Raw genomic sequence first — 26532 nt, 5'->3', positions numbered from 1 at the left:
TTTTTCTAAACTGTAAAATTATTTTATTTTTTATTTTTTTTTTTATTTATTTTTTTTAAATTTAACTGTTAATACGTTTTTGTTGAGCTAAAGTCCCAATCCCGCAATAATCTATTAACTTTATTTAAATTTTCCCCCTTTTTATTTTTTTCTGTTATTCTTTCTTTTAAATTCCCTTTGCAATTTAAATTACCAAAAGCCGGGGCAGTTTTTTTTTTTTAAGTTTTTTACAATTTTAGCTGAGCCAAATTTCCAACTTCTGTTCCAACCTTTTTTGTTCCACTTTCAAATGCTGCTTTCCCGCTGTTTCCAAAGCTTTTTTTCCCTGGCCAATTTTAAGATTTAAAAAAATTTTGTTAAAGTGTCAAAGATACCTTTTTGTGTAGATTTCTTCTCCTGTGTGAACATCAACATAAATAAAATTCCCTTTTTTTTTGTCAAAACTTCTTGTACATTATTAAAACTAAAAATTTTTAATTCAAAATTTTTTTTTAAAATTAGTGAAAACTTGTTTCAAACCCCTTAAAATTATTTTTCTACCCAAAAACATTTTTAAAATATTCTAATTTAATTTTTAATATATTTATTAAATTTTGAATACCAACTCTTTGTGGTTTTTTTGTAAATGGATAAATCTTTTTAAATCTGCAGTACTTAAAGCAAAAATAATATCACTGAAATTCCATCACAAGTGATTATCAAAAAACACAATGAATGTAAATTGTACCAAGAGTTAGTTATTTTTGGTGTTTTAGTTCCCATTATTTTTTTCTTTTTTTTTTCTCAAATCCAAGCAATGTATGAAAATTTGAATTCCAAAAACCCAAATTAAAATTATCTGAATTGAAATCAAAATCTTTTAAAATCTTAAATCAAATTCCAAACTTATTTGGGGCAATTTCTGATTTTCAAATTTAAAATCATCATTATTATTTTGTTTCCCTAAATAATTTTTAAATCTTTTAATGAAGCCTTTTTAAAAATAATATTTTCCAAACCTACCATTATGATAACGAATTCTTTTATTGTCATATTCATCACAAAATTAGCCCCCAAAGTAGGTCATAGTGTTTAATACATCCAAACCAACAAATAAGTTTATTTTTTATCTAAAATTAAAAAACGACTAAATCTGATTGAAAATCATCGGGTTTATTTTTTTTTATCTTTAACTGTTTCAAACTTAATAATTTTTTTGTTCCATTTAATAATTAAAAACTTTAATTTAAAAATTTAAAATTTAAGAAAAAAAATTTTTTAAAAAATTTTCATGTTTTTCTGGAAAAGAGAATTCATTTTAATAGTTCTCAATTATTCTAATACCCCAATTTTTAGTTCTTTATTATTTTTTTCCCATTAATTGAAACCCCAAATTTAAATCTTAATCATTAACCAATTTTTTGGATACAAGGACAAACCCCATAACCTTGTCCCTAATTCTTTTTTAAATTTCATAAAACTTTTTTTGATAGGTAACCTGATTTTCGTTTAAATTTTTTGAATATTTTTTTTGAATGTTTTTAATGCTTTTTCTTATTGTTTATCTTTTTTTAATCAAATAATTAAATCATATCTATTTAGTGTTAAACTTTTTTCCAGTTATTCTATTTAGCAATTAACTTTTTTTGCCATAATTTATTTAAAGTTTTAATTAAATTACCTATTTCCTTTGGTGAAATTTAATGGGGTTTTGATGTTTTATTTTCCTTTCCCTCTTGTTCATATGTAGGACCCATACAAAAATATTACTACCCCGGCCTTTGACTTTAATAATTCATCTCGATCATGTTTTAATTCTTTGCTTTTCCCCGTTTATTTGGATTTTTTGATTTTGTTGCAGCTATTAAACCATTTAATTTTTTTAAAATCTCCAGTAACATCATTTTTGTGTCTTCAATATAGCCTTATTATTTTATCTGGATGAAAAACTTGCATTTAAAAGGTCAAACATTTCAGACGGTTTGGAATATCATTTCTTCTAAACATTATTTCCAAATCAGCATCCAAATTTCTGATGTATTTCCCTTTTCTTTCGGGGCTTGTTTTCCCCAATTTTTTTTCTGATTTTTCAGTTGTATCATCTCACCTTTTTTTAAGGGGTTTTAAAGGTTTTTTAGGTCCGAGGGGGGTTGTTCTTCCAATATCTCTGCCAACCTTTTTTTGATTTCATTTCATATATCTTTAGCAAAACTTTCTGGAAGTAACGCTAATTGTTTTTTTATTTCCCGGTAAGCTTTTAACTGACTTAAAATTTTCTTTTGACTTTTTATTTTTTCAGTAATTGGTTTATAAATTTTTAGTATACATATCCCGATTTGTACTTTTCTTATTTTTTCTCTCATTATTTTTCTCTAAAGCTTACTTTTGCCCAACTAATTTTTTTTTTTATCTTTTTATTTTAAATTTTGATTGATTTTTTATAATAATGTAAATAAGTAAAATAAGTAAAATAATGTAAGAAATTAAGAATTGTAAAAAAATGTAATATTTAAAAGGAAATTCCCAAATTTTTGAACAAAAAAAAATAAAACCAATAACTTTTAAAAAATTTTTTTTCCTTTTTATGCCCAAATTTTGTTTTTTGAATGTTAAAATGGATCTTCTGGGTCTGGAAAAAAAATCATTAATGCATATACTTTAAAACCTTTAATTTAGTAAATTATATTTATGCTAAAAACTTAGAACAATCTAAATACCAAAATTTTTTAACAACTTAAATCAAATTTCAAAAAAATTTTAAAAAGATCCAAAAGAATCTTGAATATTAGCTATCCCCCAAAAAATTGGGGAATTTGAAATCTTGAATCAGAAAAAACAAAAGTAGTAATATTTTTATGTTTTGTATGTGAAGATAAAAAAGTTCAAAAAGAAAAAACAAAAAACTTTTTTTTAAACGTCACAAAAAAATGTTGGTTATTTATTTAAGTCATCTTACAAAAAAAACACCAAAAGAATTCGAATTTAAATTTCACATTATTTTTATTTAAATATCCCGAAAAATGGAAAATAAAAAGGGTTTGTAATGAAAAAAAATAGATCGTGAACTTTTGCTAAAGTAACAAATCAAAAAAAATGTTTCTTTTTTATTGACAAAACCAAGGGGAAATTTTTTAAAAAAAAACTTTACTGGTAAATATAATAATTATATAAAGGGGGTTTTTTTAAAGACGTAAAACAAATAAATGAACCCACAGAAAGTAAAATTAAAATTTGATATTTATTTAAGTGATTATGCACTAAAAAACAAACAAAAGCTTTAAAAAAGGAACGAATCGTACTTCACAGAATAGGGAAATTTCAACACAATGAAAAGGCATTAGATAGGGGGGTAATGAAATAAACAACCGGAAATCCAGATAAACCCAACGATGCAGTTCCAAGAGTTTGTGTATAAAAAAAAACAAGGTAATAAACATAAACTTTAAACATCAAAAGTTTAAAAACAACACTAGAAAGAATAAAGAATATTGAGAATTAACAAAGATTTTAAAAAGAATTCATTATAATTAATCATTACAAGGTAAAAATTGAAAAAAAATAAAGCAAGGTTTTTTATTAAGAACTTGAAGAGAAATCTTATTTTAAGAACAAATAAAGAATATTTCGAGTTAAATTTTAAAAATTTATTCCCCAAAATTTAAAAATTAAAAAATAGTATGATTTAAAAATGAAGAACTAAAAGACAAAAATTATTGAAGTGAGAAAAAGTTACAAAATAGTATCAGTTAGAAAACAACAAAAAAATAAACTAAAAACGAAATGGCAAAGGGAATCAAGATTTACTCGATACTTTCAAATAAAATTTGGCAGAATATAAATCGAATTGGAAAAAAGGGAGTTCACAAAGAGGGATGATCTGATACACATTGATAACCTTAAAAAAGAATTAATTCTAAAATAGATGACTTTAAAAAAAAAAATTCAAATTTGGGTTAGTATTTTTGACAACCCTCACAATTTAAAATATGCAGAATTAAGTAAAATTTTCAAAAAAATTACAAGAAGTATTAATGAATTTAATGATCAAATTAAAAAAATAACAAATGATTTGGACTCTTTAGTTAAAATTTACTAAACAAAAAAGAAGCAATTAAAATAATTAATGACAAATTAAAGATAAATTAAAAAAATAACAAATATTTGGACTCTGTAGTTGAATTCCTAACGGGGAAACAATCACTGTAATACCCAATAAATTTCTGCCAATACTAAAGCAATAACCGATGTCGAAAAAATTACCCTAATACCCCAAAAATTACAAAGTAAAAATGTTTTCTTTAAAAAAAGAAAACAATTTGCTAGAACAAAGGCACTGTTGACAATTTTATCTGCTTCTGAAATTGCCGCAACAAAACGACTTGAGATTTAGCTGAAAAAATTCTTTAAAAAAAAAGAAAAAAAAAAAATAAAAGAAGAATTGGAAAAAGAAAAGAAAAAGAAAACATAAGTGTTTCTCTTTGAAACATAATAAAAATTTTTTTGATTATGTAAAAAGAAAAAGTATTTTAACCCTCATGGGGCCTGGGTATTTCCCCAACATATAAAATCTGGGCGGTCTGGGCTATTTTAAAAATATTTAATTAAGACCGGGAATTTTTTAGATTATAAAGATTTATAACCAAACCAAGAATTAAAAAATGTATAATGTTACTTTTAAGGGGTGTTTTTTGCCAGAAAAACCCAAATTAATAATAGATATTTTTTTTTATTAACGGGGCCCGGCCCAAGGTGAACCGGATAAACCATAAAAGCCCCAAAATCCCTTTTTTATTTAGGGGGTGGAATATAGGTTTCGGATGGTATTTAATCTATTTTTGGAAATTTAGCAGAATATAATAAAATACACTGAGGCAGCTGAGGGCTTTTAACTGATCATTTTTAAAACATTATAAGAAAAAAATTAAAAATTTTTTAACAAAGGGGCAAAGTTTTCATTCACCTTTTGACGATTCAACATCTACAGAAATAAAATTTTTACTTATGAAGGATAGTTACATTAATTTTACATACGGGTGAATCTATACCGGAAAAGGGCGTGCCGAAAAGCAAACGTAAAAGGTTTAAAAAAAGTTAATTAAAAAATATTTAAAATCATTTAATTTTAGTTACCCTAATAAAATTTCTTACAATTCAAAAAAAGATCAAAAAATTTTTATTTACAATAAAAATAATCTCCAAAAATTTTCCAAAAGTTTGCCAAGTTTTCAGCATTGTCACATTGCTGCCACTTTCAAAAAAAGGCAGGCTTTTGATTTGGGTTAATTTGTGTTTGCCCAAAGTTTGCAAAATTTCAAGTTGGACGACTGCCACATGCTGCCACTTGGCAGGATTTTTTGGAAAAATTTGGTGGAAAATTTTAAATTATCTTTAAAACAAATTTTTTTAGGGTTTTTTATAAAGTAAATGAAAAATTTTTTTATTTTTTTTTTTAAATTGTCCGGCATTGGATTTTTTAGTAGGGTCAAGGGGCAGGGGGGGAAAAAAGGGGCCCCGCGTATTCTAATACACTAGAGATAAACAAGACAAAATTCTACTTCTACATGACCTTAATTTTTTTCATGAAAATTTAGTTTAACGGTGTTTTAAATTATTTAAAAAAAGTATCTAATTTTTTGTTTGTGTGGTTTTATATTCTGACCCAGAAGGTTCGTTGTTTTTTTAAGGTTTTATCATATCAGCAATCCTGTATTGATCAATCTTTTTATTATGCACAATAATAAAAGACCATGTTTACTGAATAAAACACACATGTGTAAATCAAATCTGAGTACTAATCAATGTGAGTGTGCATTTGTTTGTTTTTTGCTGTGATTGTTGCCGTAGTTTTTATTCAATAAATTGCAGGTGCAAGACACGTGTAAGGCATAAAAACAATAGTGTTGTTTTCTCAACACCTATATTTAATAAAAAAAGTAATAACTGAAACATTGTGTCAAAAATATTGTAGGATAAGAATATCTTTCAAACGTAATGCAACAAAATTAAAAGGAATACCTGCTGAGTTCCTCCAAGTCGGAAAGAAGTAGTCGTTTGCCGTATGTGTATTCAACACTCCCCCGAATCTATGTTCCCTTTACATTTTGCCGGCGGACACCTTTCAGCTGCAAACCCCCGTGAAACTGCAATAGATCTACCGACATTCCGATCAGAGTATCGTCGAATACAGTTCTGATCGTGATCTTCATAGTTTCCGGATCTATAGTTTCTTTTCAAGAGAAGCATTTTACTTTCTGTCAAACAAAAAGTACCGCAAACCGACATTTAACATATCACCCTTTTGTAATTAATGCTGACAAATGAAAGTCGCAAGTCAAAATTTTTTATCCTTTTACAAATCTCTTAAAAAGTGGCTTTGAAAAAATATTTTATCGATTGATCCCAAAAGATTGTATAATATTGGGTCACTTCTAAAACCCTGTTCATAGAGGGGTTGTTCATTGGGTACCAAAGCACGAAATCTTAAAAGGGCAACATAAACAACTGAAAAATTGCATAAAACTTTTTTCATAGGAATTCAAATCATCCAAAAATAAGGTACTTTACAGAAGATTTTTTATATAATTGATAAGTGTCTTCTTTTTTGGCCCCAGTCTATCATTTATTTTTCGAGCTACTGTCAGCTTTCCACCGGGATGCATTTCCTCATCCTTCGCCTTTTTTTTCATTTTTTTCGCAGTAAGCTAGTTGTTCTAAGATGTTTCATTTTTTCGTTGTAACCCATCCTTTTTTCATTCTAATTCAAGACGGGCTTGATCTATCTTTCTAACAATTGTGCAGAGCTGGGATTGACTGTCTTCGTAAAAATTTTCCTGATTTTGGGTTTGGGTTTTTGTTTTATTTTCATGTCTTTTTTATCCAAAACAGAATTCACTTCTCGTTTTTTTGAATGTGATTTTTTTTTCCATTGGGAAGGTTTCGCTTTTCTTGTCCTAATTGATTTAAAAACGGGTTACAATAGCTGACAAGTGTAGAGTTTGGGTTTAACGGTGATTATCACGTTAACACAACACCCTTATCATTTCCTTCAAAACGCTTGAAATTTATGTACAGGTTCATTACTATCATTGTCCGCTTTATCCTTGTCATTTGACCAAAATTCATGTTCAAGTTCCATTGAACAGGTTGAAGTTGGATACGTATTTTCATGAATCGTATTAGTATTTGATGTTTCTTGATCTGCATGACAAAGCTTCATTTCATGTGTTCTATGTCCCCGTGTACTTAGATTACTTTGTTTCCTCTTTCGTTCTTTTTTCTCTTTATGCTTTTGTATCTCATCTTGAAACTTCTTTTCGTCTTCTATCTTCAGTGAATTTTCTTCTCTACCTACTTTAGAGATTCCTTGGCCCATGTCAGAATAACACTGATTGGTTTATGCACACGTTTAAAAAATCACGATTAAGGAAACCAAGTCTTTTTTAAAGAACCTAATCTGACGCCTCGCAGAGCTAAACAGATTGACACTTTCAGACTAAGTGCCCGTCCAGTAGTATTATACATTAGAATAGCATACAGTAGAAAAGAATTGTCCTCATTAGGCATCCTGGTGGATAATACGGCACGGATTTTAGTAAATGTCGATATACCACCTGTGGAACAAAAATGTACGTAATCAAACATTTCTTGAAATAAGGTAATTAATTGAATAAAACTATAACTTTGAACAACCACAGGAATGGATCTATACAATTACATGTACTTTGAAAACAATATGAACTATACGAAACCGAAACTAGGTTGATTTCCAACGAAGATTGAGTACTACAAGTTGATTTTTTTACTTGTTTGTGGGTTTATTCGGCGGCATTTAAAATGCTTTAAGTTGTTGCTACATTTTGATATTGATGGAAGACCTCAGAAGTCCCCCCCCCCCCCCTCCACCCAATTATTTTAATTCTTAAATAAAACCATTCTGTCTTCGTTCGACCCTATCGGTCTGTTTAATGCGGAAGTTTAAAAGATCAAATACATGTATTTCAAAAGTTTGACATTACAAATGTAGCAAATCCGCTAACATATTTTTCATATAGTCGAAACTAAGAACCTAAGAACTATAAGAAACAGCAAATTTGTCACCTTTATTATACACTCCCAATGGTGTACTGTAAAAATCTCTGTATAAGTGAAACACCTACTTTATTTATTGATACGCGGTATGACAAAACGAGTTTTTAAATGCGTTTGTAGGTATGAAGCAATATACATACAGAAATATCAAGTCTACTGGATCTTGTTAGTGAAAAGATTACGTTAACGAAATTTTAAAAGTGGAAACCTTTGACAAGTACCCGTTATTCCACAAACTCATTTTTATGCGCATTCGGCTCAATCGGCAGTAAGTTTCTCACGTATTGGCAAATGCCCATATTTGTTCAGTTAAATCCAAATTTTGTTATCGTACAATTTCATGGGGTCACGCAAAAATGACACCTTCTTAATAAAAGTAACCACTCTAAAGAATTTATTTAAGTTTAATCATATTTTATTGTATCTATATATTCACACATGTACACATCACATTTATACAAGCATTCAATCAAATGCATACAAATGGTTTGGGCCAAAAGTTATTCCAACTTTATCTAGGGCCCTCGAATTTATGAGGTATCTTGGGTTCATTAGATAGAAAAAACAATATACAGAGGCAACACAAACTAAAAGCGTATTCCTTAAATGTTAATAATGTAAATTGTTTCTTTTTAAATCACAGCTTTGGTTTTTACATAAAATAACATCTCTGTGTATAGTTTCTCATTAGTCTTCGTTAACGTTTGGGGAGGCTGTGTTTTTGGAACGTGGCTTTCGTGTTGGATATTCATCCTTGTTTTTTTTTGGTTCCTCACTTTTTACTTTTAATTTTATTTAAAGGAATCATATGCTTTAATATTTAATAACGATGTAAAATTTTTTGAAACAATCTGTAAATAAAAACAACACTACATTTAGCCTTAAGTGTACGGGAGGGAATGTTTGAGGTTCATATATCGGCAAAAATTGCATCGGACAGATTTATTCAGTGAAAAGATAATCTTCATAGACCTCAGCTCTTCAGAATATCAGTACAAAGTTGATCGGGAAATACAGGGGCAGCTTTTAAGAGGTCGCTGTGTTTGTAATTACAAACAAAACACGAAAAAAGCATTGCCATTGGTATACTGTTGTAATTTTCAATTATTTCAGATTTTGTCTGATACTATGCCATTAAAGTATTCTGCTACTTTCTGCACAATTCCTGGGCCAGTTGGGTCTATACATGTATGTATTCACACAGGCAGCTCAATAATTCTTTAGGGCCTGAACAACTTAGCTCACAGAGCAAATGCTAAAATTGATGGGTTTTTGATATCTTTCAATATTAATAAGCTGGTATAAAATCATTATTTTCATGAATTTTCTAATTGTTAAGAAGGTTTATAGATCATTGACTTCAAACAGGGATTTTTATTGATTTTATTGAAGCCTAAAATAATGTTGTGGAAGAAAGAAAAACTCATCGGCTTAGAACATTGCTGTAAATGTTCAACATCATATGACTTTTGCATGCATTTCCACTACCGCAAATAAACAGGCTCAATCAAACCCAGCCTGCAACATTTTTCTATTTAGTGTTTATTAAAAGATAGAACTGGGTTGAGATTTGTGCAGTGTATATTATAAACGTATATGGATTAAGAGAAACTAAACTATTTCATCGAAAATAGTAATACTGGTGGCAGCGTCCACAGATACTTGGGGTTAGGATAAGCTACGACCCCGCCCTGGTCTACAACTCGGCCAAATGCAACAAAGACCAATGAACAACACCATAACAGCTCCCAAAATAATCAAAATCAATCCACTTTTTTAAATCATAGAAATACCCACTGATGTCTTATCTTCTACAACATCTGAAACAGAAAAAAAATCAAATTTTAATTAAGAGCCTATTTTCTGCTAAATTCAATAATAGATAGACTTACTGGAAAAAGCTTTCTCTTCACGATGCTATAAGTATTTACACCCAGTCTGGTCGACTGTTTTCAAAATTCAATAAAAACTCTAATGCTAGCTGTTCTACCTATTCCCGAAATAAATATCACGTGACCGCATTTCATCATCACCTGATTTCCAATTTGAAAAAGGTTCCGTTGGGTCGTAGCTGATCCAAAAAACCCAAGTATCTGTGGCAGCATCGAGATAAGACCTTAAAACGTTTTAACACGCTGGTTATTTTGTGGATTTATTTAAATATCTGACCAGCGAAATACTGGATAGTTTGCTAGTGAAGTGTACTATAAAATGATATTGAGTGTAGTACATTGTTTTAATATTTCATTAATAAACTTGACAAGCAATACAAAAGCTGCAGAAATTTAGTGAAAGCAGATCGTGTATAGGCAAGTGAATCCGTCTGTTCGACTCAGAGAGGAGAGATGATCTACCATAAAAGGAATTGAGATGAACGTAGAAAAATAGAGGCAACTAAAAAAACTTGTTCAGCTGACAAAAATGGTGTTTATTTAATTAAAAGCACTCTCCACAAACAAACGAAATCGTCAGTGCGATGTATCGTTACGAATGCTGCTTCTGTAGAAAATACATGGGGAAAGTTCATTACTGCTTTCAGCCATAATGAATTCGTTTCAATTTGACGGGAATGAGCAAGCTGTTCCTTGCTAAGAACTTCTGGTTGAGGTAGCGGAATATGCCTTCCGATAGATTTATGCTCACGCATTGCATTCTACGATAGAAACAAGATTCAAGGAGAAAGATTCATGTCTTTTAACCTTACTGAGCTGACAAACTAGAGAACCAAAAACGGCAAGGTAAACATTGGCAAGTGCTTATTTCAATTCTTTGCTCAATACATCTCTACGGCCTGGGCTACCTAGCTCGCAGCGCTAATGCTAAGTTTATGAGTAAACATACTATATTCTGGGTTCGCTTCTCTACTTTAAAACTGACATATAAGGGATTGTTTTCATGTTTTCAGAATTTTTAAGGCTTTTGATTATTGTTTACTTTACTAAGAATGTTTCTAGATTATGAATTTTGAATAGGATTGTTCATAGACTTTGGAAGCATAGTGCGTAACAGTAGCAGGCTCGTCTGGATTTAGATGCACCACTCACGGACCTAGCATCTACTTCGGCTGAACTGTATTATGGACTTGATGCTGTAGGAATAATAAAGTAATTGCACCCTTACAAATAATGACAGCCTTTTTTCAAAATATTACAAATGTACATATAGATGCAACATACAAGGCATATATAAGTGACGAGAAAAGAACAATATACAAATCCCAGGGATGATGTCAGGTATAGATAAAAGCAACAATTTACTTGATCTCAATATTTAAAGAACATGCTATAATTTTGTGCCATTATACTTATCGTTTCCACCAACAATACTGTTGAGGGTTATTTTCTTACCTAGATAGAAGCACTTTTGTCTGACTCCTTGAAATTAAACTGCCAGTTATGCAATTACATTACAGCTATTTGACAAATTAAAAAAACTGAGCAATTATGTGTATCTTCGACAATAATTTCAGTTTAAATCTGGGCTCGTACGGATGTGTAATTGCAATACTGACAGCGAAAACAAGTACACCATCTTAAACCACTACTGCTGTTAGGACAACGGATCCAACTTATTGTCTTAATATTTTGTCTAATAATCGGTGCATTTAAGGCTGCTTGAGTTGTTTCCCTTCAACTGCAGTCACTTGTTTACAATCAGGTATATGTAGACAGATTTAATAGTACTGTTTGATTGTAGATTCAATTTAATTTGTGCCATACTTTGTTTTCCTTTTACAACAATATCTTGACGGGCTTGTTCCGATGTTTAATAAAATGGCCAATGTATTGCACCTTTATGTTGATATCTCATCTTTGATCCAAAAATAATTCTGTAAATTGACAATAAAATCTGCAAAGAGATCCTTTGGAATGAAACCAAGAAGAATAATAGCAAACTCTGTTTGATAGAGTCTGTTCATGAGAGGTAATGGAATGTGCAACACCTCTCACATCCCCTAGCACCGGCTTAAGCGGAACTCCATTACACACCTATTGAATTTACCCCATGATCCCAAAGGACTAGAAAATATGACAACACTGAATCCAAGTATGGGGCGACTTTTTACAGCCGCCACACGGCTCTTAAAGATTGCTGTTGTGATAGTTAATAAAATCTGTAAAAAGATCCTTTGGAAGCATAGAATGCAACCAAGAAGAATAATAGCAGACTGGGTTTGATTGAGTCTGTTCATGAGAGGTAATGGAAATCTGCAACACTTTTCACTACTCCTAGCACCGGCTTAAGCGGAACTCATCTATATTATTTACTCCATGATTCAAAAGAACAAAAGGCATATCTTTCAATATTTCATCCTCGTGGTTTTGAAGACCTATACCGGGGATTTGTCAATGAGTATATTTACCTCTAAAACTGACAGAATCATAAGAAAACCATCAAAAGAATACATTCAATAGGAAAAATGTTGTCCCATTACGCGAATATGCGAATATATACAAATTAACATATGGAAAAGCCGAAAATCAATGCAACATGGAACATTTAAAAGCATAAAATCAGTAATATAAAACTAATCATTATTCCTATTGGATGAATTTTATTCTAGTATTTCCTTGTCACGTCATCCCAAATGGTTTAATCCCAGGAAATGGTATAGATGTTTTAGCCCAACCACTCGAAATTTAATGCCCATATAATAAAATGATATTACAGTATACTAAACTGACGTGCTAAACCAGGTGACATACTTTTTCTATTTGTATCGTTTTTTCTGGTTTTTAACGCAGCATTGTTTATTCCTAGTTGTGTGAAATCGAGGATTGGGTGACGGGGGAAGAGAGTGCGTGAAGGGTGTTGCGAATTTCAATTCCCTTCCTAAACTGAATCAATTCAAATGTGACTGATATTATTAATAGGGTATGTTCTTTGCTTCCACGGGGTCTATTTTATGCCTCACACAGCAACAGCTAAAAAGCGGCCGTAAAATTCGCCAGAGGATCAGAGTGATTATTTCATGACCTTCTTGGGGTGATGTTCTTCTTTCAGAAATAGTATTTCTAGTAGGTCATGTGGGATGCGACGCATAACATTACTTCTTTTAGACAGATTTAATTACATCGGTCTACTATTATTTTGCTTGGTTACGATCTATTATTCAGATTTCATATATCCAATACTCACTCATTTCGTGACCTCTTTTGAAGAGATTCAGTAACAGCGGGTCTGCTATTATTTTGCTTGGTTTAGATCTATAATTCAGATTTTATCAATTATCACAATAGCAGTCTTTATATCACATAAGTAAAAACACAGTCTCTAAGAACAAAATTTTATTTGCAAAATGAAATGAACCACAGCATGTCATTAGAGTAAAAGATAACAAAATTACATTTTTCTTAAATTTGTAAAACATATTTTTCCATACAGAGATGGTTGAAATTTACTGTTATCAACTAAGAAAAATGATGGCAAACACGAGAAGAATGACTGAAACAGGCAACCATTAATTTTAAAGGTAATTTTTTCATCTTTTTTAAACAGTCCGAACAATCTAATATATAAATACTAATAAATGGACGTGGCCGAAATATTAGACTTTTAGATGCTGTACAATTCATATTACTTACTTCTTTAACTGAATGAGTTCTATATCGAATTATTAAGAGGATATCACTCATAGATCCCTCTGAAAATGGCAATTAGACAACCTTTTGTATTTCATTCATGTACGCTAGTGAATGCCGTCTTTCAAGTGCATTCGTTGGTATAAACTTTATTTGATTTATGTTCCTATTAACATTGCAATCAAAATAAATTTCAGAATTTGTACAGTTTATCTTTATTTTATAAAATGATGTTTAATACAATGAATGCGAACATATAAATGAAACTCAAGCAACTATTTTGAGTAAGATGTCATTCCAAAAACATTTAACGTTTATATTAACATTTACTCTGCTAAATTTCTAATATGGACAGGTCCATTCCATCATTCAATCTGGGCAGTTCCACTTATGATTCATAGGTGTGTTCCCTGAAAATTAACTGGCTGAATAGCAAACAGTGCAGACCATGATCAGCCTGCACCTGGTCTGCTCGGCCGCAAAGGCAAAATCACTTGCCGCCAGCAGGTTAAAAGTTAAATATAGATTTTGATGGATAATAATGGATAATAATGTTCTTGTGAGATATGTAAAGTTAAATGTCTATATGCATTTGCAATTTACTTAAATCAATTAATTGCTAAAGTTTCATATATTCTTGTCATAAAAAAATAAACATTCAACAAAGCCCAATATAAAAGAAATCAATATTATAAAAAACTGATTCAGTTCGATAGGCGCTATTTAATATTATCTGTTCTAGTTGTTCGTTTGAAAACGAGTTAGATGCAGTTTTACTTCTGTATAAATTAATTAATATTTGCTAGTAAAAGGTGAATGAATTAGACTTTATAGTAATATGGAACCAAAATAACCTGACTTTTTATATAAGAAATACTTCTATATTGTACATAAACTGAAAAAAGTCCTTATAATCTATTCTGAAAGTGGCATTACTTCAGATGCAAATCACGAAACAAAAACAATCTTCCAAATAGATAGCAGTGCCTAAAATATAAAATCATAAATCAAAATTGATTAAGATCTACATATTACTGAGAGTTTGTCTTGATTGATTACTTCTTATCTGTAGATGTCCCCTTCAAACAGTCTCATAATAAGAATAAAACAAAATACACTATAAGCAATACCACTCATACTAAACATGCTAAGGATATATTTACATACAACAATGACCAAAATGGTATACATATCTTGAGTCTTGGTTTCAAAGCATTATCTACACTTCAGTACATTGAACATATTGCATATCGGTAATCATACTAAATGCTGCTTATCCTATTCTTAATCGTAGATGTAAAAGAGAACTACATTTGCAACAGTCTTATATCAAATTAGTGTGATTTCCAGGCTTGAATTCTGACTCAAGTTACCAAGACACTGAGACATAAACATACTAAGTTAAAAATACAACGAAAAAAGACAAATTTCAAATGTCAACATTTTCATCTATTTACAAACATTATGATACAAGTTCAATAGTACAACTCGGGGAAAACTACAGTAAATATACAAAAGCGTTTCATTAATTATGTATATTTGCACGCATTGAAACGATTTCGCCATCCTCCTGTTGTCTTTAGTTTTTGAACATCCATTTAATAATTACTCCAAAATAACTGAACATGTTTGAAAATTATTCATTAAGTAAGTTTAACTAAAAAAATACCAATTTCTTTTAACTATTACCAACTTTAAAATTGTATGAAATTTACAAATTACAGATATTCATTTTCTTTTTTGAAAATAGTTTTACACAACCCAAAACAACCTCTCTTTGTAAAGCGTTCATATCTTATACTAAAGTCCCTATAGATATAATATGAAAGTACAGAAGAAAAACATGCACACATGTCTATTTGCCTTGTTCAGTTGAATCTCATGTAAAGTATGAACATCTATTATTCTTGCAAAATTGCGCAATGTCGTTTTAAAGGGCTTTTGCAATAAATGCATAGGACATTGTATAAAATGGATTAAACACGACAAGCTTACATAAGCCGATCTTCAGACAGCGAACGAAAAATACCCGAGTACTACATCTATTTTATTGACATGATATAATGCTATGTATCCACAACCTAAAATCAATAAATTAAACAATGCAGTCAGATCTTAACAAATCATAGGTTGAAGTTAGAGACACCGCCTTGAAACGGTCGGTTACCTGGAAAATGAGGTAACTTGGGCGTTTAAACTGGTTCATGACCAGTCAACTCACACTTACCCTAAAATCAACATTTTAATGCGTTATTGTTGCAGGAGAATTTAAATACAATGTACTAATGATTTTAAGCATAAGACTATATGTAAGTACCAATACTTTTCGAGAATACAATTTAATGCCTATGTCTTACTTTCGTTGATAAAGACCCCAATTAGATATATTGTTTTATTTAAAAATAGTACCAGGTTAAACAGATAGAAAGTAGAAAACCTTATATCTATGTGTATGTATAACAAAATGAAAAAGCAATCGCTTGGTCACATGCATCAGTTTGTAGGATATAAGTATATCACAGAACAGATCCTAAAATTAAAGATGCATTGAATATCATCATATATCTAAATATCTAAACATTGACTATGTTAGGACAAATTACTATGTTACGATAAATTAGTCATATATATGACCCTTTCAGAAAACATTTCTTTACCACAAAAAAAAAAGAATTAAAAGTTTACTCCAATTGGAAACAATATCAAAATCTGCCATTGTTCCTGAATTTAAATGAATTGAACATTTTGGAAATTATATCCCTTAGACTGAACACGAGACTTAAAACATATTTTTATACAATATTAACTTCATATGCCGACACTAAGAGCAGTATAAACAAGTTTCATTTTAAAACAACTAAGGGTATAAATAAAAAACATTTTGGAAATTACCTCCCTTAGACTGAACACGAGACTTAATGCAATTTTTTCTAAAATATAAACTTTATATGCCGACACTTGGCGAACTATAAACAATTTTCATTTCGAAACAACTAAGGGTATAGATAAAACACAATTATTTGATTTTATGCCCAATAACAGTGATCATTTTACACATTTTTGTAAGTATTGTATTAAAGTAAGAGCACTTTCATTATTATGATCATTTTCACTACTATGATATTGGCAGATATTGCTTGTCAATGAAATCAACTCATCGAGTTTTCACTTTACTTAATATTTCACTTTTGTGCCGGAATATGATATATGCTCTGCATATAGAATGGGAAACAACTGTCGGATTGGTCGGTTAACACTTTATCATCCAACCTGGCACTAAGCATTAGCACTGAAATGGATTAATCGCTAACACGGTGAGCTACATCGACCTTTTTCCCGTACACTGGACACACTGTTGTGTTGGAAATACACTGGTTGCAAACGACTAAATGACCACATGGTATGAATACGATATTGCTTCGATTGATCTTGCATTTACAACACAAAGTTCTTGCCCTATTCCGTGCGTTCTCTGTGACCAACCTGGCTGTATCTGAAACAAGTGAAAATAAAATGTTTTCATTAATGCATCCATGTTACGCTATAATCAACAATTTTAATGGTGTATTTATCTATATATGAATAGATACAATTTGATATCTAAGGAGTAAGCATTTGGCGTAGTACGTTGTCAAATAAAAGTAGTGCATTTTGTTATAGCTGTACATAGTAAGTTTTGAAAGGAGGCAAATTCCATTCTCGGGTAATTCTGAGTCATCTAACAAATGTAATTAAAACGAGTAAATTGTCCTACATAGCATAATTTTAATAACTAATAAAAGTGGTCACAATTTGAGCAGCCAATCTTCCCTACATTACAATATACACCTTAAGAAGCTTTAATGTGATACATACACTTGACGTACATGTAATACTATTTATAATTCCATGCAAAGCGTAAACATTTACCCGTTACAATTTGATGCAATGTTATATAAGTAAAGGAGGTACAGCCCTTTGTCAATAAATCATGGTTTATAAATCTCGTTGTAAGTTTTGGATTTCTAAAGGCCTAGACAATAATTGTTTTTCTTGTCACTATAACGAATTAGTTATTTTATGTAATATATCACCTAAATATGTTATATTTCATATATTCAGAATTTGTAGAATTTTACAAACGCCAGCCAATAAAGTTTGCTTTTGTTCCGATATTTACATATGACCTCTTGTGATCCAGAAGGAGAAACGATAGAAATATAATCTGAAAAGTAGATCCCTCGGAAGCACCGAGAACAATGCAAACAGTGAAAATTGCAGACTCGGTTTGATTGAGTCTGTTCATGAGCAGTAATGGAAAATGCAACACTGCCCATGCCCCCTAGCACCGGCTTGAGCAGTATTCAATCTTCAAATCTATATGAGTTGAAATCAATGATCCCGAAGGACCAGAAAATATAACAACACTGAGATGAAGTCGGGGCGACTTTTTACGGCCGCCACACAGCACTTAACACCCGCTGTTGTGAAGTAAATATAATCTGAAAAGTAGATCCCTAAAGTCATTTAGAGAAGAGATGTAGGTAACCGTTTGGCATAACAGTTTTTATACAAGTACGGAAAACGTTTATTCTAAATGAAATCTGGAAAGTAGATCCCTTGGAAGCACCGAGAACAAGCCAAACAGTGAAAATTGCAGACTCGGTTTGATTGAGTCTGTTCATGAGCAGTAATGGAAAATGCAACACTGCATACGCCCCCTAGCACCGGCTTAAGCAGTATTCAATCTTCAAATCTAAATGAGTTCAAATCAATGATCCCGAAGGACCAGAAGTGACACTCATTATTGTAGCTAAATTCAAATTTAAATCGATGATCTGTCAATATTTTATATATTTCAAACGACAGCTAGATACTAGATCTAATGAATCATTAAACAATCTATTAGACAATTGATTTACCTGTTTATTTAAAGGTCGGCAGTTTCGCCATAATGACGGGACAATGTAATTTCCAGTTACAGACAAGTGTTTGTAAGAATCGAAAACCTTAATAAAGAAAAGATAAATTTCAAAACACTATAAGATAATTTAGACAATTTACATGCTGTAAGGACATTTGGCATTTTTGCAATTTTTTTTTTAATTTAGAAAATGCAATAAATTTATACAAACTCGGTGACCCAATGACCTACATGTTTTGTTTTGGTTATTTTGAAAGTAAGTAGATTAAGGTCTAAAACAAAGCAAACTTTCAGAAAAAATATCATGAAAGTATTTCAAAGACAATGAAATTGGCGGGTTTGTCTATAAATGACTTTTAAAATCATATGTTTACCATTGTAACTTCCCCTGTTTACATCTTCTTTTATAGTCCTTCTTCCAGTGTTCATCGCTTGTTCCCACATGTGCTTGTTCTACGGAAGGAAGACCTGAAATTTAGATACAGATAATTTATTTTAGTTTTTCTCCCACTATTCCTGAATACATGTTCTTCCTTGTTAACGGGAATTCAGGTAAAGCATTGACATGGTTTTCTTGCTAAAAAAATAAGGTTAACCAAAGTAAACAATCTCTTCCTCGTTATTAAAGCAATTAGAGAACACACGTACTTCAGTTTTAAAAAAATTCGGGTAACACGATTATTGAAAACATGTACTTCAGTTTGAAGGGAATTCGGGTAACACAGTTACAGAAAACATGTACATCCTTGAGAACGGAAGAGAAATTCAGGTAAAGCAAATAGAGAAAACCTTTACTTCCTTGTTAAAGGAAAATACAGGTATAGCAATAAAATAAAAGTTAAATCCTTCTGACTTGATAGAATACAGAAAACTCGTCTAAAGGTAAATGTCATATTAAGAAGAACTGCATTCGATAGTATTGATTTAAGATTTTAAGATTTCAAGATGATATACCAGTTTTTATTTCATGAAGATATTTTGTAAATCTCAAGCTATATATATATTCTAAGAATAGCTGTTTTGAAATCATATTTTACCTTTGGAACCTCCCCTGTTTACATCTGTATTACTGGCCCTTCTCCCACTGTTCAGTGGTTCACCCACATTTGCCTGTTCTAAGGAACTTACGTCTGAAATTTAAATACTCTAAATTCTCATTTCAGTAATTTTTTCATCATTCCTGAATGTTCTTCTTTTATAAAGGAATTAACAGGTTATGCAATGAAAGAAAGCATACCCTTCCTTGTTAAAGGGAAGTTCAGGTAAAGCAAAAGAAAGTCATTTAATATGTTGTCTTTGCAACTAACTGTTATAAATACTTTGGCGTATTATTTAGGATTTAGCATTTAAGTATGTGTTATACAAATGCAATGTTTGTGACTTCTGTAACTTTGAATTTTCTGTCAACGATAAATACAAAATATGAATCAAAGGTGAAAACCCGTAGAAATACTGAATTAATTTTGAATTAAGTAACTGTTATTGAATGATGGTGATATAATTTAGGGTAAAACGCCTTTGTGACTAACATGCTTAATTGTTGTTAAAAATAGTGTAAATAATAATAAATATATAATCATTCCCGCCGAGTTAAATTAGGTTCTGACACAAGTGGCCAACAATCGGTTGGAAGAACATTATTTAAAATGGCTAGAATCAAATTTTATACCTTTATGTCCATGTGAAGAAACACAACTTTGATTTTCATGCTGGATACCCTGCAAAAATTAAGTCGACACATTATTTAATGAAACACAATATTGTATAGATGAATGTTTGTTAGGAATAAAAGCAGCACATTTGTAAAACAATCACATTTAATAACAATTATTTAAATGAGTGACTATTATATGCATTTTCTTCGTTATGAAATAACTATAAGAACTGTATAAAGAAAGAAATGTTTGTATCAAAATCAGATTACTTGAGACATTCAAGTGTAATATTTTCAAGTACCATGTTTCTCGAACAGTTTCCAGAGACAGAAACATCGATATCTGCGTCATGCGGTGTTTCCTGTCTGGAATGCATGGGAACTTCTCTCACAGAAAATATATTGGCACTATCGTCTGAATTAGAAAACATTTTGGATATTATTTTCAAAACTTTCATCAATTTAATTTCTGCGTTTTTCATCGTTTTTGATCATTGTATTGGAACAAGATAAATATAAATAATCCGTAGATTACACTATATATAATAAAGACACGGACGTTAGCAAGTTATTACCATACAGTTATGCACTGTTACCATCTTTGAATCCTTAGTTAGAAAGTCTAAGTCTTGTAAGGGAGGCGTCGTCTTGTTATAGCGAAGGCTTATGTCAAATTATTTTGATATCATTTTATCAATTTCAGAATAAAGAACGTACGAATAAGAGTAACGTAAAATATCAGACATTTAAACATTACGTGACCTTTTAGCTACATGTATGAGTAAGTAGTCCTGTTATCTAAATATTTATTACAAGTTTTATGTCTATGTAAAAAGATGCCATAACATTAAATCACCTTTCAAATTCTAGTTGGTTTAATTCTGCCTATTGATTGGTCGTTTAGTCCCTTATTATTTTAAATGGGGACCATACGCCGCTTTTCATGAACCTGAACTCTAGTGTATCATTGAAGGTTAATGTACACTGCGGTCTGAACACATCTGCAGAGTTTTCTAAATAAGCACCTGTGCAAATGTTGAATTCAGCTCAGCCCGGGGCTAGGGGACGTGGAAAGTAGTATGCATTCCAAGTACAATGCAATGCAATCCGAGCCTGTAGCATTTTCATTTTTGTAGTGTTGGACTACCTATAGAGTTTCCAATTTTGTCACAAATAAAATAACAAATATAATAGCTTTGACATATCAGTGTGATTTAAATCTTAAGCTAAGAGATCACTTACAGACATTTATAATCGGTTACCTATAATTTTCAAAAATTTCTTTATGTTTACCCTGAAAATAAAACAGTCAAGTATAAAATCACCTTATTCAATATCTTAATAACAGTATGGGCGGTTTCATTTCGTTGGAACATTTGAGATTTGGTAACAACAATAGCTAGAATAACAACACACACACTTTCCAAAGTCACGATTTGAACTAATATTTTGTACGTTCACTGTTCGCATTAATAACTGCCTGAAAACGGCTACGCATGGAAATGATACATCTCTAAATGATACATTGTGCGATATTCTGTCACATGTTAATGGTGTCATTTTCAAGATCATGTAGACTCAATTCCTGTTGCAAACGTCGAATTCTGCCTTTTAACAACTCCTAAATTATTTTAAATTTGACAAAGAGAAAGTGTGACTTTGGAAAGTATGGGTGTTGTTGTTCAGACTGTTGTTGTTACCAAATTTCAAATGTTCTAATGAAATGAAACTGCCCATATTGTTATTAAGATATTGAATGAAATATTGGAAAATTAATTGTTTTATTTTCAATTTATTCTTATAAACTTTATGAAAATCTAGGTTAACGATTAAAAATGTCTATGAGTGTATAAATCTTGCGCGCGATAAAGTTCAGGTAGATCTTATGGTGGTAATGTCGATTTTTTCAGAAATCCCATGATACACTATTAGCTGTTGATAATGACCTTGAATGTTTTTCCTTTAAGTGTGACATTGACTTTTAAGCTAAGAGTTTCGGACATGCTCTGAACACATCTTGCTTGCACGGAATAAATAGCCTTGATTTGGTAGTCTAATTAGGTCAAGGTTGTGTCAAACACGACTATTGAACACCCTTGGACGTCTGTATATATATGTGACACACTGATGAGCCATTCACGGCGAAACTAGTTTGTGACTTTTCTATTAAAATTTAAGAAAATATAAGCGGGCGTGTGAAGTCATTTTACGATATATATTATAAATGGTAAAACGCATGAAATGACCTTCGTTCAAAACCAACGATAGTTTTAAAAAGTTAAATGTTTCTTTCATATAGGCAATGAAATATGACACTTAGAATATCGATATCTGTCAACCCAATGCACAAGGAAGTCTTTCACAAGTCACATTTGTTTTACGTTATCTCCTTTGTACAAGTTAAACATTGTTTAAAGGAAATGATGCAACACTAAGGTCATTTAAAAAAATATTTATCTCTAGTTACTAAGTCAGCCTCATCAATAAGACGAAAACAAACTTAAAAATCAATTAGAGATTATTTAAATATGAAAAAATAACGTATATGAACGCCGTTTATCTAGAGTGAGGATATGTAACTTTCGAGTTTTATGATCATTGAAATGGCCAAACTATTTCATACTAGATGCGTTGTCATGTTTTCTTTTTACAAAACAACGTACTTAGCTCGTTCTCTTGCGCCAGTGCATCATCTTGAACGAACTGTAATATATAATAAGCATGATTAGTAACAGCGCGTTTCGTTCATAGATAACAAAATAGAAAAAGTGGAAACTCCACAGGTCGCTCAACACAACAAAAACGAAAATGTTGCAGGCTGTCATATATATGTTAATACATTGTACAGTTGCTTGTTTTGTATTTGATAAGGGAGCAAACCAGCACCCGAGGTCTTGCTTTTTATCAAAAGCTGGAAAGTCAAAAGTTGAAAGCTGGCACTATATGACATTCAACTTCGGTCAATATGACACATGTAAGAGCTTAATATGGAATACATTTTATTGTGTTTGAAATAAATAACAGCCGGGTTTAGTGGTGTTCAGCTGTATATAGTTACTTGAATTGCTTACACAGACAGCAGTGCAGTTAGCATGTATTTCGGATATCATATTTCTTCACAACTCTTTTCTAATCGAAACAGATTCACATAATTAATGGTAGTGTGCAATCTAAATAGAACAAAAAATAAATTCCACCTGCTTTAGATACGCAACATTGAATAAGGACATTATAAAATGTTGCCTAGTGTTACATATACATGTAAACGTTATGTACGAATATGGCAGTTTTGCACGAATGGCAAATTAGTCTTCATTGCTCATGAATAAAACGTTCCTTATAATGTAGAACTTGTCAACAACTGATAGCTGTTTTAAAATACAACGTCTAAAAGTATATTAATTTGTTGGTTTGTTTTGGGTTTTACGCCGTGTTTCAACAGTATTTCAGTTATGTGACGGCGGGCATTTAACCTAATTAGTGTTCCTGGATTCTCCACCTGTATAAAACCTGTTGTCCGCAAGTAACTGGCAACATCTCCGCATGCATTAGAGGTGGAAAAAGAATTATTTCAGACACAATGTCTTTTAACAAACGTCACGGAGAACATACGCCCCGCCCGGGGATTCGAACTAGCAATCCCGCGATCCGTAGATCTGCGCTCTCCCTGTTGAGCTAAACGGGCGGGTATAGTTGCACAATTTGTATATTATACATTTCCTATCAACTTTTGAAAAACTCTCGACCTTACTCTATCTGGTAACGAGGCGAACTAAATAGTTTAGCAGAGTCGTAATATTTATTGATCACCACTCTTTTGGACCCCACATAGCGTAACAATTCGAAACAATTTAACATTTTTCTTGTTAATAGCAGACTACACTGCAGTGGACAATGCATGATATACAGAAACGAATGGTGCAGATGAATGTTCTTTAAAATATTGAGAAAATTCATGCGCCGTTTTAGTGGTATTTGTTGAAGTTAAACTACATGGTAATTTTATTCAGGCGTTACATCTTGCTATAACAAATATTGTTTTAATCTACTGATCACAATAACTTCTAAACAGACTAAAGTCGTAATCTCCTTCATATATTACTATTTCAAAGAGTACAGTCAAGTATGTTATTAATGTAATTGAATGCACTTCTATTATTTCTACATTAATTTTAAATCGCTGAAACGATATCTTTATCAGCCAAACACATTTAATATGAAAATATTGATTTAAAAGTTATTATAACTGCAAAACGCACCCCTGAACGAATTGCAATGACTAAACAAAACTTAATACCTGCTGAGTTCCCCCAAGTCTGTAGGTCGTCAATCGTATATGAATATCAATAAAGGCTTGGGTCCTATACTCCTCTTGTACGTTTTGTCCAGAAGGCACAAGCCTGCCAGGAGCAGACTCACCGTAGTGATCTGCAATAGATCTACCGGCATGTCTATCCGAGGTACGTGAGGCACAATCTGGATGGTGGCTGCTTAACAGTTCAGACCTATATATATTTCTGCAGCAAAAGCACTTGACGCTTCCATCAGCATCACAAAAGAATCCACTACCAGCTAGCCTGATTATTTCACCCAGTTCGTAATTAAACACAGACAGACTGAATGTAGCAAGTCTAAAATGCTCATCTCCTAAATACGTTTCTCTCCTATCATGCGTTTGGAGAATACGTTTTATAATCTGATTTTTATAGTCTTCAAATGCGTGTATTATCCTTGATCCTCCTTTAAAGGCGATTGCAAAAACAGGCAGATATGCTGGCCTGTTCACTGGGAGCTTTAAGGAAGCAATCTTTAAAGGGTGAATAAATGAAGTTTTGCCAAAGACATTTTCATTTGGCTTAATTAGATCTTCAACTAAAAACGTACGTGAACAAAACAACTTGTATAAGTCATACAGAGTGGCTGATCCTGCTGAGCTCAGCTGATCATTGTTGTCCCTATCCTCACTAGAACGTGTTTCTTTTCTCTTAACATGATTCATTAACTTTTCTTCAGCAGCATAAGTTGTGTTTTCAGTTTTACCTCCTTCAAGTTTGTCCCTGTTTGTGCGATCAAGTTCTCTTACTCTTTTTGCAGGGCTTTCTTTATGCAATTGCTCTACATCTGTGCCGAAATCTATACACTTTTTAAATGTCACATAAAAGACCATAACGCTTAAGTGTATTTCAATAAACACATTTATATCCGCCTCTGAAACATCTATATATGCGTTCGGTTTAAGGTCTTCTGCTTTTTTATTGATTTTCATTGCAGGACATTTTTTGGTATCAACAGCTTCATCGCAATCACTGTCCATTTTGTCCTTGTCATATTTTCTGTATTCAGTTTCAATATTCGTTGAACGCCCTGATGACAGATCTTTGATTTCAGCACTCATTTCTGTCTGGGTTGTTTCTTGATCAGCTCTATACTGTTTCTTCTCAAGTCTTATATTTGCACCTTTACTGCGAAAACTTTGAATTTCTTTTCTTTCTTTTTTCTCTGAGTGTATGCATCTGACACTGAATCTTCTTCTCATTTTCTTTCTCAGAACCATTTGTTTCTCTTTTAGAGTTTGGTAAACACATATTAGATAATATGAGTTACACACACGTAGTGTATATAATACTTAAAAACACGTTTATGAGCTTTAAAGTAACATTATTATGTTAGTGTATACCTCGAAGAGCAAGACAGACAGATACTTTCAGACTTAATGCCCGTCCTGTCATACTACAAAAAATAACTGAAACTAGTATATTCTTTTCTCCATAAAAAGTCAGCATCGCTGTTAAAAACAAGTTCTACTTCCTTTCTCTAATGAGTCTCTGATATATCACCTGTGGAAAAAGAAATTATATATGTTAATTATGTACTAAAACTCTAAATGAATACACTCAGCGACAATATGTGTTCTGTTTTCTAATACGTATTGGGTAGAGACAAAATGTAAAAATAAATTTTAATTTAAAATCTTCCGTTGACTCGCATTTTCATTTTTTCTTTTATCATTGCATTCCGGTTAATATTCAAGTATATTACAGTTATAACTATTGACCTGCAGGAATTAGTAAGTGTTTGATTTTATTATTAGGCCTGTAGAAATGTGTTGAATATAGATTGGTCATTTAGCACGGAATGTTGTAGTGTAATGATTATGTGTTTTGTATTTTATTTTGGATATTTCTTTCAGAGCTTTAAGATTTAAAATTATTCAAAACTTTACATTTCATGAATTAACAGTCAGTCAAAACTTGTCAAATCTTCAGTAGCTTAAGGCTTGTTGAACTTGTACACATCTTTTCTGCTTATCCTGGTCACGGCACCAT

At 31.4% G+C, this 26532-nt stretch overlaps 3 protein-coding genes and 1 long non-coding RNA gene across 5 annotated transcripts in view; all 4 read right to left on the bottom strand.

Moving 5' to 3' along the window:
- The window catches only part of LOC123550844 (E3 ubiquitin-protein ligase cblA-like), a 29065-nt gene extending 21714 nt beyond the window's left edge, over window positions 1-7351 (bottom strand). Inside the window, exon 1 of the mRNA XM_053540017.1 lies at window positions 7060-7351. Within this exon, the coding sequence (XP_053395992.1) occupies window positions 7060-7351 (292 nt within the window). The remainder of the gene's footprint in view (window positions 1-7059) is intronic.
- Window positions 7352-13340: 5989 nt separating this feature from the next.
- LOC128556157 (uncharacterized) lies at window positions 13341-19022 on the bottom strand. 2 transcript variants are annotated; one of them, XR_008370454.1, is made up of 3 exons: window positions 18927-18991; window positions 18551-18637; window positions 13341-17142 (listed from the first exon to the last, which is right to left on the bottom strand). It is a non-coding gene; the product is annotated as an uncharacterized LOC128556157 (long non-coding RNA). The 2 variants fall into 2 exon arrangements; XR_008370455.1 differs by lacking the exon at window positions 18551-18637 and having other exon boundaries at window positions 18927-19022.
- A 443-nt stretch (window positions 19023-19465) lies between these two features.
- Window positions 19466-20757, bottom strand: LOC128556720 (uncharacterized). Its single transcript, XM_053542372.1, has 3 exons — window positions 20509-20757; window positions 20222-20270; window positions 19466-19682 (listed from the first exon to the last, which is right to left on the bottom strand). The coding sequence occupies exons 1-3, from the start codon at window positions 20686-20688 to the stop codon at window positions 19579-19581; spliced, it is 333 nt and encodes a 110-aa protein (XP_053398347.1). The 5' UTR covers window positions 20689-20757; the 3' UTR covers window positions 19466-19578.
- Window positions 20758-22840: 2083 nt separating this feature from the next.
- On the bottom strand, window positions 22841-26039 carry LOC123550843 (uncharacterized). Its single transcript, XM_053540016.1, has 2 exons — window positions 24504-26039; window positions 22841-22909 (listed from the first exon to the last, which is right to left on the bottom strand). Exons 1-2 carry the CDS (start codon window positions 25758-25760, stop codon window positions 22841-22843), a joined length of 1326 nt encoding a protein of 441 aa, XP_053395991.1. The 5' UTR covers window positions 25761-26039.
- Window positions 26040-26532: the final 493 nt, after the last annotated feature.

Source organism: Mercenaria mercenaria, chromosome 4 (assembly GCF_021730395.1).
Source record: "Mercenaria mercenaria strain notata chromosome 4, MADL_Memer_1, whole genome shotgun sequence".
Lineage (NCBI taxonomy): Eukaryota > Metazoa > Mollusca > Bivalvia > Venerida > Veneridae > Mercenaria > Mercenaria mercenaria.
This window is presented reverse-complemented; position numbering and strand designations above follow the sequence as displayed.

Bases quoted from the DNA above. Each gene is read 5' to 3' on its own strand.
- LOC128556720 (XM_053542372.1), bottom strand. From the start codon at position 20,688: ATGAAAAACGCAGAAATTAAATTGATGAAAGTTTTGAAAATAATATCC. The intron at 20,271-20,508 runs GTACTTGAAAAT...TAATTTTTGCAG, and splicing joins GAAACTGTTCGAGAAACATG to GGTATCCAGCATGAAAATCA. The intron at 19,683-20,221 runs GTATAAAATTTG...TTTAAATTTCAG, and splicing joins TTCTTCACATGGACATAAAG to ACGTAAGTTCCTTAGAACAG.
- LOC123550843 (XM_053540016.1), bottom strand. From the start codon at position 25,760: ATGGTTCTGAGAAAGAAAATGAGAAGAAGATTCAGTGTCAGATGCATA. The intron at 22,910-24,503 runs GTATTAAGTTTT...TATATATTACAG, and splicing joins GACTTGGGGGAACTCAGCAG to TTCGTTCAAGATGATGCACT.